General features: G+C 64.2%; 1 protein-coding gene across 1 annotated transcript in view; it reads right to left on the bottom strand.

The window, feature by feature from the left end:
• The window catches only part of GAK (cyclin G associated kinase), a 39,954-nt gene that overhangs the window by 8,758 nt on the left and 19,636 nt on the right, over positions 1–11,560 (bottom strand). The window contains exons 12-21 of the mRNA XM_025051850.1: positions 10,907–10,956; positions 10,226–10,374; positions 9,674–9,796; positions 8,675–8,808; positions 6,367–6,561; positions 5,907–6,024; positions 5,556–5,635; positions 1,223–1,416; positions 277–426; positions 1–181 (exon numbers count right to left, since the gene is read on the bottom strand). The exon at positions 1–181 is cut by the window's left edge and continues 302 nt beyond it. Of these exons, the coding sequence (XP_024907618.1) occupies positions 1–181; positions 277–426; positions 1,223–1,416; positions 5,556–5,635; positions 5,907–6,024; positions 6,367–6,561; positions 8,675–8,808; positions 9,674–9,796; positions 10,226–10,374; positions 10,907–10,956 (1,374 nt within the window). The remainder of the gene's footprint in view (positions 182–276; positions 427–1,222; positions 1,417–5,555; positions 5,636–5,906; positions 6,025–6,366; positions 6,562–8,674; positions 8,809–9,673; positions 9,797–10,225; positions 10,375–10,906; positions 10,957–11,560) is intronic.

Here is an 11,560-nt window from a genome sequence, read left to right as displayed (position 1 = left end):
GCGGGCTCCGGCGCCCTCGCCGCGGGGCCTGGCGTGTCCTCGTCAGCCGTGTCCCTGCTCTCAGCCGAGAGCGTTGCTGCGTCCTCGTCGGACGGCTCACTGTCACCTCCGTCCTCAGCCGGGGCTGACGGCATCTCCTTGACAAAGTTACTTTCTAGGTCCGTCTCTGAGTCTTTGTCCTCTGAAAAGAAATGACACACTGAGGCGGCCGGACGGCAGGGGACACAGTCAGGGCCGGGGCACGGGGCCCGCGTCCCCACAGCCACCGGCGCCTACCGTGCCAGTCCAGTGTGTGAAGGAAGTGGTTGGTGTCCGTGCTGCTGCCGGTCTGCGGGGACTCTGGCTCCGTGGGCTCTGTGTCGGGAGACCCTGTCTCGGCGTCGTACTGAGCGGTGGAGCCCGGCTGCCGGGGGAGCTCCGGCTTCCCTGCCAGGGTGACGGGGTGTCAGGCCCGGCCGCCTGACCGGGGCGACACCCGCTGCAGCCCAGGCCACAGAGAGCCTGCACTGACAGCACCAGGGACCGGCCTGCGTGCAGAGCTGAGTGTGCTCAGAGCTGCCCCGGGCCATGCGTGCACATGCACTGCACACACACGTGCACACCGGTACATACCACCAGCACACACACAGCACAGGTACAGCATACATGTGCACACACACACACACTGGCATGCACGCACACACACAGCACACCCATGCACACATACACTGATGGACACGCACACACGCCAATCCACACAGCGCACATACGTGCACACCAGTGTGCACACAGTGCGACACGTGTACGCACACGTGCTCACACACGCGGTTTTCAAGGATACTTAGCGGTCTTCACATAGGCAACGTAAAAACTGCAAACCCAGAACGAGGAGAGCTGACGCGGCCGCAGAGGGAAGGACGGCCCCGTGGCCGGCACGCTCTCCTGCTCTGAACAGGACGACTGAACTGACTGAGGGGTCGTCAAGAAACACGCCTGCAGCGCTGGTGGTCTCGTGGCCCCGCCGGGCCAGAGTGAAGCCTCAACCTCCAGGTCACGTCTGAAGTGGGCGCGCGTCCAGCAAGCCAGGCCCCGCCGGCCCCCGCCCGGCCCCTCGCAGGCCCCGCCTGCCTGTGACACGCGTGGGCCGAAGAGACCAGCAGGTGTGTGTCTGGCCCGAGCGCCCGGCCCCACACTCGGCCTGACCCCAGCGGCCACCAGTGTGTTCAGAAAACAAGGGTCTCACCAAATTTCGACAGGATGTCCTGCTGCTCGTCCCGGCTGGAAAACAGTATTTTGGGGTTCAAGCCCCGCATGCTCGTACTCTCCCAGGGTGGAGCCTCCCGGCCGGGCCTGTCTCTGGGCTCCACCTCCACTTCCAGGTTCACTTGGAACAAATCCGGGTACTTCTCCTGAATGTCACACGCGTCCAGGTCATACCTGCAGTGGAGGCCACGTGCCAGTCAGGAAGGGCTGTGACACACTTCACAGGTCACCCCGCGTCGACCAGAAAAGAGCACAGAGCAGCGCTGAGTGCTGTCCAGGCGCAGGATGGCCTCTGCGCCTCTCTGGTCTGTGTGCGCTGGGCGCACGCACCGCGGGGCCCGCCCTGGGAGCTCAGCGTGTCTCCATGAAGATGCTGTCGCAATGACCCCCGAGACCGAGGGCCGGCAACAAGAGACCAGACGCCAGCAGGCACGGGCAGTGCGCTTGCTGAGGGCCAGAGGGCAGCACCCGCCCGCCCCTGCCGGGCGGGGGACGGGGACGAGGCAAGCTCCTGGAAGGCCGGTCCCCGAGCGCTCCCCGTGGCAGTGCCCAAGGTGACCTGCAGTGGCGACCTGCAGTGGCGACCTCGGCTGCCATTTCACTGGACTGTCCTGACTCGATGGCCCTATGCCCCTCCGGGGATCCCAGTGGGTCACACATCCCGAGGCCACCCCCAGTGACTCACACACTGCGTTGACAGGCCCAGCCCCCCCGATAGGCTGCAGGCTGCCGTGTCCCCCGCACCCTGCACCACCCACACCTGCGAGCTCGTCGTCTCTGTGCATCGAAACCGTGGAGCGACGACGGAGACACGAAGACGCGGCGGGTCCTGAGACCCGGGTGTTGACGGGGGCCCCGCCGCCCTCTGCCACGCCCATGGGGCGCCCACGGCCCAGACCGACCACGCCCGCCAGGGTGACAGCCGTCAGGCGAGGCGGCAAAGCCACAGCTGACTCTGACTCTCACTTTTCTGGACTCGACCAAATAAACTTGGTGAGCACGCGCGGCCCCACTGGGTGACGTCCCGCGGTTTCGACCCTCCCATTCCTGCAGAGACACAGCCGCCTGTGCAGGCAGGGACAACGCGGCAGAGAGCACCCACCGTGCACACGCCCGCCTTTCCTCCTAGGCTGTGGTGTCCCCGCCCGCTCCCTCCCGGCCCAGAGGCCACCACGGCCACCTCCCTTGCAGGCCGGGCACCAGCGGGACGACACAGGTGGCCCCTCAAACAGTCAGGAGCAGCTGAAGCAGGGACGGCAAGCGGGGAGCCCAGAGACGGTGGCGCTGGCACAGCAGTTCAGCGGCCGGCAAGGACCAGGGAAGGCCCGACGCCCGCCCACAGGAGGGGAGGCCAGGCAGCACAGGCGGAGGGGGCGCGGCGGGGTCCCCGCAGAGGAGCACATGACCTCTGCGGGCTCAGCTCCGGGCGCTGCGCAGGTCACCACCCATCCCACCTCCCCTCCCTGCCGGCCCCCAGAGACTGCGCCAGGATGGCCCGCCCGCTCCCCCGGCAGGCCGGTGAGGGCACAATGGGGTTTGTGAGCAGGTACGGGAGCAGCCCCCACGGGCCCTGGGTTTCAGAGGGTGCAGGGCCCAGTGCTGACCTGTGTCACAGACTGCAGCCCGACCCACAGACACGTCCGGGGGACTCGCCTTCGGTCATAGGACGCCCCACGGGGGGCAGACCCACCTGGGTTCACCTGACAGCCCATCCCACTCACGTCATCCCAGATCCCTCTTGCTGTCCCGTTCCCAGGCCCTCTCTGCACAAGGGATCCCGCACGTGGACAGCACGTTCCCGCACCGGCAGGGCCACCCGGCAGCCCCCTCCCTGACCGACCCACTGCTGGAGGCGTCACTCGCAGGCTGGCGACAAACCCGAAGGCACTTTAGCATCTTCCCGAACTGTGTGACCAGTATGTTAAAAAAACAGTCCCTTCTCAACCCAGGAAGGTCCCTGTGCCTCTCCAAGCCACGTCCCCGGGCAGCCGGTGCTTGGCTGTCCACGGCCCATGTGAGGCCTGAGCTGACAGGGTCCTGCAGCCTGTGAGCTGCTCTGCACGGGGCTGGCTTGAGCAGTGCCGCCGCCACGTGTGGGCCAGCTCGTCACCGCCTGGCGGCCACACTGGGCCCTCCCACTCTGCGGCTGTGAGGAACCGAGCTGCCAGGCGCAGCACGGTGACCACAGTCACAATCCTGTGCTACACGGTTCAAGCGTGTGTCGGAACCTCCGACGTTCCCGTCACAAGGAGAGACCGGCCTGTGTGGTGACTGAACTTGCGGGCTCACGTCAACATGCACGTACATCGAGTCATGGCGCCGTGCACCAGGAGCTCGTGTGCCAGTCACACAACGAAAGGCAGCGGAAGGCCGCACTCGGGGACACAGTGCCAGCGTCTCCCGACTCCACCCCATGCCGGCGACCTGCTCGGTGGCTCTGTCTCGGCCCCTCTAGTCAGGGTGCACGTGGTCTGACCTGCGCCTCCCCTGTGCTCATGACCACTGGGGTCTCAGTGGTAAAGTGACCCCACTACTAATCGGCTGCCTCGTCACTCCTGAGACGCTGGACGCGCGTCGCGTCTGAACACCGTCTCGTCGGCCCGGAAACACCTGTGACTGACTTCCACTCTGAAGGACACTGCACTGGAGCCAGAACTCCAAGTCGGCCACTTTCGTCTGTCAGCTCTTTAAAAGGTGTCCCCAGGGACGCCTGGCTCCCGCCGGCTCACAGCAGGGCAGCCGTCGGTCTCGCTACCTGGAGGCCGGGGGCTCGGAACTCCGGCTCAGGTTTTCAGCAACCGCACCGTGACGCGCTTGGCAGGGGGTCTGTCCGCCCACGAAGGTCCCTCCTTGTGAAGACGGCTTGGAGACTACAGTTCGATGGCAGTCATCAGTTTAAGAAAACATTCCCCAGTAAACATTCTCAAACGTTATTTCTGTTTTCCTCTCCTGAGACTCCAGTAAGAGCGTGCAGATCTGATCACAGACCCCGATACCTCTCACGGCCCTTTGTCTACCTCCATTAGTTTCCCTCAGCCTGAAGGGATCTGCTTTGAACTCGTGAATTCTACGTTCTGGGGGGTCTACTCTGCTATGAACGCACGGGCCGAGCTCTTCACCTGAGGCCCGGGGCCCACGCCCGCCGCCTCTCGTGCAGTGCGGAAGCCCCATCTCCCCCCGCCCCAGACACAGCGTTCAGTTGTCGGGAGCCCCTGTCTGCTGAGTCCACTTCTGCCTCCTGGTCTCTGGTGACAAATGGTTTTACGTACGCCCGCTGAGGCTAAAAACCACTGAAGCTCGGGGTTATCTCCATTCAAACGAAAGAAACGACCCGGGAACGCTGAAGTTCCGACACTTGCTGACTCTATAGCGTTACAATTTTTTTTAAGCACCAACGTGAGAAAGACAATAAAAGACGAGGAGATAAAAAACACTCGGAAGAGTGAGCCTGTCTGGAAACGCGAGACGTGCGCCCTTGGCCTCCTGACGCTGACGACCGGGAGGACATTAAGTGCCGTGTGCGGACCCCGTGTGGCACGTCCCCTGCGTGATGGCACCCAGTCCCCCAGGACCCGGGCCAGGCCCTAACGGTTCCAGGTATGGGTGGGACTTGAGCAGGGTGCAGAGGGTGCAGGCTGGGGACCTGTGGGCAGCCGACTCTGAGCCCCCCACTGGAACACACCTGAGTCTGGGTGTCCCCCGCGAGCGTGAGCAAGTGCATGTGAGACCGAGCAGAAGGAGCAGCCAGCAAGCGCGAAGGCCTCACACGCGGAAACCGTCCTGCCGAGCTCAGGCCGCACTGGGCCGGCGGCCGAGCCCCAGCACCTCCGTCTCAAAGGCCAGCGGACCGCGCCGGCCGTGCGCGGAGGGCCAGGTGCGCACCGTGAGGCCAACAGCTGCCGTCCTCACAGGTCGGCATGACCGGAGCGCACGGTGAACCAGGAGTGCCGGGCGGGACGGCTGCTCCTCAGCTGCAGCCACCTCTGCCTCTATCGCCCGACCACGCCCCCCAGGCACCTCCCAGCCCCACCCAGCAGAGCACGGCGACGCCACAGGTGCCGACCAGAGGTGCCAGGCAGCGAGCGCCCTGTCTGCTGCTGCCACCTCCCACAGGTGAGCAGGGGGCCTCTAACGAGGCGAGGCGTAGGCGGCCGCAGCGAGGTGTCCTGAAGCGAATACGGCTCTGCGGGCAGACCCGGGGTGGAAGCCCAGCCTAGCCGCGTGCGGACACCCGCCACCGTCAACGGCATTGTGCACATCAGCACGCGGCACGCTCCGCCCGCCCGGACCCCCGTGGTGCGACACCAACACACTTGGCAAACTTCACAGTGGCAGCGTTCCGAGGCACAAATCCCGTGTGGAACTGGACCTGGAACATCTTCATGGATGCCATCTGCAGAGAGAGCAAACGGGTGACACCCAGAGCCCCGCGTCACACTGAGAAACAGTCACCAAGCTCTGAGAGCCTCGGACACACGGCAGTGGGATGGCAGCTCTCCAACAAGAGGCCTCTCAGGGTCGGGGCGGAGAGCTCCCAGACCCCCACGCAGACAGCCATCCCGTGATGGGGAAACCTCGGGGTTTGCACAGGAGGCGGGGACAAGGTGGGACAAGGTATGCAGCCACGGGACCCCCGCAAGAGGCCCAGCCCACGAGCTGCTCACCTTGGCCTGCAGCCTGCCGCCCAGGGTGGACCGCGCATGGTATATCACGATCAGCACGTCCCCTTGGACAGTTGTGCCCAGGGGAATGACCGCTCTGCCATCCTCGATTTTAAAATCCCTTGAGAACAGAATGAGAGCTGAGAGATTGTCTCAAAGAGCAAGCCTCGAGCTCACCAACGCCGAAATCCACGCGTTCTGATCTTGCTGGTTTTGCTACCGAACTATCTCGGAGATGTGGGCGGTGGGGGCAGGCAAGAAATGACCTCTCAGAAGCCGCCCCTCAGCCTGACATCACGGGACCTCCCACCTGCCATCTGGGAACAGCCTGCGAAGCTGCTTGCTGCTCATGGGCCGGACCCGAGGTGGAGGCCTCCAGTGACATTCCCCTCCGGCCTTCCAGAGTACGGACAACACTAACATGGCGAGCCTGGGGGAAGGCTGGCCCTACGTCTGAACTCACCTCATCCTGTCGTACTCCTGGGATGTGGTGGCCACACGCTCGTCCCCCACGTAGACCTCGCAGAAGGGCCTGCAGCCGCTTCTCTGCTTGTTGAACAGCGGCACGGGCGTCATGACGATGGCCCGCACCAGGATGGGCTTGCTGTGGGGCGTGATGGGCTCCTCCGCCACCATGTCACACATGTACTCGATGTACCTGCAGGAGCAGGAGGCACGGCCTGTCACACACATACTTCGTGCAGCCCACACTCATCACACGCGTGCTCTCTGCACACGCCACGGTGCAGGCGTGCTTTGTGCCCCCGTCGGCGCACACAATCTCTTCTCGACCAAATAAGTTTTAACGCTGTCGACTGCCCACGAGGCAACGTCCTAGCTCCACGTCCCGAGTCTGACGCCAGCGTTTCCGCTCAGTTAGAAATGTCTTCGTGCTTCCCTTCCGACTCCCTCCTTGACTCGGGCTGTTTGGAAGGAGGCTGTGTGCGAACTCAGAAACACTCAGGGGTCTTTCCAGCCCTTCCTGTTACTGACCTCTGGTTTCGCTCCACCTCAGCCTGTGGACATGTTCTGTACGGTTTCCGCTTTCAGTTTGTGGCCCTGTAACGGCCCAGAACACGACCTTGCTCACTGCACACTGTGCGCCTGCAAGGAAGGCACCCCCTCTCTGCTGCAGGTCGGGAGTGCTGCGGGGGGATCTTGGGCGTTTCTGACCCTGCTGGGTGCTCTCTGTCCGAGGTTTGCTGCTGTCCCTGACTTGGGGAGATCTCGGCGACTTTCTTCACTTTTCTGTGAGGCGGCCCAGCAGGGGGGCGCCTCTCACAGGTCCCTCCTCACGCCTGGCCTCCCCACGCGACTCCCTCGCCATCCCCCGCCTGCGCCGTGAGCATCTCCAGCTCTTGCAGGGGAGTCTAGGTCTCGAGTGCTCTGACCACGCTCATCCCACGGGGAGGCACCCTTGGGCCCCAGCTCTGTCCGCACCTGCTCTGTGACTACCCGGTGGAGACTCAAGACAGCCAACTCCAACCCCCCAGCCTCGCGGCTCCACACGCCTGCTAACTCCACCCACTGGGCTCCCTGCTGGCCATGTCTGCCACTCCCCAGGGATGCCGGCCACTCTGCAGATCCTGGGCCGGATGCTCTGAAGAGTCACAGGCCTAATGCTGGTCCCGCTACTCGCTAAGCAGTTAGGGCGGGAAGGGGCTCCACACACCTGCACGGCTCCCAGGAGGCAGCCTGGGGTATGGGTGGGGACCCAGGGCCTCACGCAGCACAGCTAACAACCCTCTTCTTGGCTCTGCCCCCAGATGGGAGCGGCTGCTCCACAGACACGACTCGGGGACCCAAACGGATTCGGATACGGGAGAAAAAATGGTTTCTAGGCTGACGTGTTTAAAGGGTCAGTGGTCCGTCATTTCGCTTGGTGGCCCAGGCCCTGCTCTTCGGTCTTTCTGCATGAGTGACACAGGAGACACAGCTGTGTGGCTGGCTCCCTGGGTGGCCGAGGGACATGACACTGCACTGCACCTGGTCCCCAGGCAGCGAGGTGGCCTCGCAAGCAGGAAGGGCATTTATCCTCCCTACCCCACTGTCCACAAGCTGTGCCACCATCCGAGGAAGGAGGAATGGCCTGTGAAGACCCCTTGCTGGCCACAGGCGTGAGGCGGCGGGGCCGGAATGGGAGCTGATTCAGATCCGAGCATCAAAATGGCCACCCCCACTGCGGCGAGTGTGTCTAGCGGGAAGTGACATGAGAAGCCACCTGGTCGGAAAGGTGTGACCTCGGGGAAGGAGCAGCAGCCTTGAGAACCCACTTCCTTCAAGTTGTCAGGTGACGCAGAGCAGCACACAACTGCCAGTATCTCACAGAAGCCTGGAACAACACGGCCTCGCGGCAAAGACGGCGACATCACTGTTACGTGGCATCGCAGTGGACAGATGTCACCCGACTGAAGACAACCACCGAGCCCACAGCGGGGCTCCTGGGAGTAGCACGCACAGAGATGGCGTCAGCGGCACTGCCCATTGCCCAGTGAGTGCCCACGCCCGGCTCCCAGGCCTCGCAGTCACACCTGCCACAACGCCGGTGCCAGGACCTGGACGGAGGTGCTCCCCAATGGGCTCGGGGCCCCACAGCACTGACTCTGGCCCGCCCCGACCAGTCGGCCCGGGTCCTCACCAGCACAGCAGGCTGCGGGACGGGGCCGCAGTCGCCAGGCCGGCTCCGCACAGCAATCCACACCCTACGAAACCAGGCCCATCGCTCACGGTGCATGCCTCACCCAACATCCCCCGGGCGGCAGGCACGGTACCTTTTGTGAGACGGCCAAATGCCCGGCGGGCAGCGCTTCATGCTGAACATGTAGACCGCGGCCTCCGCAGTGCTGAAGAGCCGGCAGAAGCACAGGAAGGAGCAGACGGCCACCGCCGACGCGGCTCTCCCGTCCTAGGACAGACGGCACGGGGCAATCCACACGCCGCACGTGGGGACCGCGGGCTTCCCGATCACCCGCCTCCCTTGGGGACAGCAGGGCCCTGCCTCTGCGCTACACGTTCTGGAACTTATGGAAATGCACCCAGTGACGTACCAACCCAGTCCAAAACGCACAAGACGGCCAGCTTCTCCAGCTGGACACTGCTCACACTCACTGTCCACCTGGGCCTCACGCTCACCCCGACTGAACCCTCATTGTCACTGCTGGGGTGGCTTCAGTCACAGCGCGGCGGTGCTAACCTTCATGCGTGTGTTTGGTGGGTGCCACTGTGACGCCCACACGCCTGAGCCCCGCTGTGCAGCTGGGGACTGGAGAGAGGCTGGTGCTCAGGCCCCCCAGCAAGGGCAAAGCCGCGTCCTGCAAGGCGGACTGGCCCCAGTGCCGCCCACCGAGACTCCCGCCAGGAGACAGAAGAATGCCGTGTGGGGGTCCCGCGTTCCAAAGAGAGAAGCTGCCGCCACCCGTGTGGGTGGTCTTCCCTGTGGGGACCCAGGGGTGCCCAGAGAGTGCAGTGTTCGCACTGCCTGACGAGGGCGGATCCCACAAGGCCAGGCGCCAGCGCTGCTGGGACACGTAGGCCGGGGCTGGCTGCAGATGCCAGGGTGGGCCCCGCGCCAGCCCCCGGTCCTCAGGAGGCCGGCGCTGCAGCCTGCAGCTGGCACGCGGGCACCACGGGCCCCCTGGCAGCACCATCACCACGGGATGCACGGCCCGCTTCTGTCCTCGTCCCCTCGGCTGGCCGGGAGCCTCCCCCTTTGCGCTCCCTGCTCCGCGGCGTGCCCGGGCGCAGGGCGGGACCGTGGGCCTGGCACTCACCGCGCAGTGCACCACGCACACGTTCCTCGGGTCCCGCCGCAGCCACGCGTGCATGCTCCTGCAGAGGCTGTACAGGCGGTGGAGGTCCGGCGCCCGCCGCGCTGCCCAGCCACACTCGGAGACCTGCGGGGCAGGGCTGGGCTCGGCGGGGACTCCGCACACATGCGTCCCCCACCCTGCCCACAGGCTCCCGCCCCTGTGCCAAGGACGCGTGCCAGGCAGCCGCAGCTTTGGTGACGAGTGCTTGGAGCCGGCCCGCTCGAGGCTCGGGGCCAGCTGTGACAGCGTCTGCGTCCCGAAGGTTCCTTTACCAGGAGAACCGCGGGGCCCCAGGCCCTCTGACAGGCAAGCAGCGGGGAGGCAACACTCAGCCGACCTGACTCGACCCACCTGATTTCCTAGAGACCCGCCCGCCACGCACTGCCCGCGGACCCGAGCCCCCGAGGCCCCGTCCGAACCCCGGGGCAGGCTGGGAGCCCGTCTCCAGCTGTGCCGAGGCGAGGACCGGTCCCTAAGGGAGCTGTCCTGCGGGGGGCGAGGCCAGCCACTCACCCGGTTGTGGAACCTGGACGGCCGGTACGTCCTTGGGGACAGGTTGTAGACTGCATAGTGTCCTGGGTGCTTGGCGTCCAGAAACAGCCGCACGTCTTCTATGTGGTTTTTAATGGCCGACTCCACACCTTCTGCCGGGAACGACATCACTGAAAGAGACAGCCCGCATCAGCCACCTGCGGGGACCTGTGTGGGGCGAGGGGGATGAGCACAGAACCCCCCGGCCTGCCAGCCGTTCGCGAGGAAGGCCACCTGAGGCCCCAGCAGTGATGCTGGACAGCAGGGTCTGCCAGAGGCCTGGGGCACCACAGAGGCTGTGTGTCTGGGTCTGGTGGTTTCGATTTTTGCCTGGAGACCCAAGTTTCAAATTTACATGACCTTGCATCATCCCTCTCATGACCTCAGAGTTCCAGAAAGTTCCAGAGCAGGGGAGAAGCTGGGTTGATACTGGCACTGTCTACCACAGGGCCTGGAGCTGCACTGGACACAGGGACAGATGTCCCAGGCCACACCTCGGGCAAGTGTGTGGCTGCCCACGAGGCACACTCCCCTTCCCCACCGGCCACACCCTTACGCCCCACCTGACGCCGCAGCGAGGGCTATGCCCACGGCCAGCACCCCGGGCCCCAGCTCCGCACGGGGAAGACGCGGAAGCGCACTGACTAAAGCTGGCTGACATACCTGCAATTCTGGATGTGATGTAGGATATGTCCAAATCCCCCTTCGCATAACTGGAATTAAAAAGCACTCAGTCATTATGGGAAGTTTCCACGGCTCAGTAGCAAGATCTTAAATGACAGTGAGTCCTGGAGAGGCCGTGAAAGGGGTGGTGTCAGCATCGGGCTGCAGCTCCTGGGGGACACGACCACAGTGTGTGTGAGTGTGTGTGTGTGTGTGTGTGAGTGTGTGAGTGTGCATGTATACTCACGTGCACACGTACGTGGCTCGCGGCATGCTGTGAGTATAGCATCTGTGCACGTCGGTGTGTGTGCACATCTGCGTGAGTCCGTGTGTAAAGCTGACGTCCACACGGGGATGAGAAATTAGATCCGCGTGGACCCAGTGGAAGGGTTCTAACTTAGCGCTCTTCCCCTTCAAAGACGCGCGGCAGTGGGAGCTGGCTTTGAAGACGGACAGTAACAAAAGCGTTCGATAGAGATTTCTGACCCGGCACACCGCGTCTGACCATCACGAACAATCTACGAGGCACACAGAAAGGCAAGAAACGGTTTGAACAGACAGAGCCGGCAACGGACTCGGCTGTGGCAGGGATGCTGGGGCCGCCAGAGCAGGACCGTGGAGCGACTGCAGCGGACGTGCCGATGGCGGGAGCCA

This window comes from Pteropus alecto, unplaced genomic scaffold, assembly GCF_000325575.1.
Source record: "Pteropus alecto unplaced genomic scaffold, ASM32557v1 scaffold5, whole genome shotgun sequence".
Taxonomy (NCBI): domain Eukaryota; kingdom Metazoa; phylum Chordata; class Mammalia; order Chiroptera; family Pteropodidae; genus Pteropus; species Pteropus alecto.
Note: the sequence above shows the minus strand (reverse complement) of the source record. Positions and strands in the feature narration are given on the sequence as shown.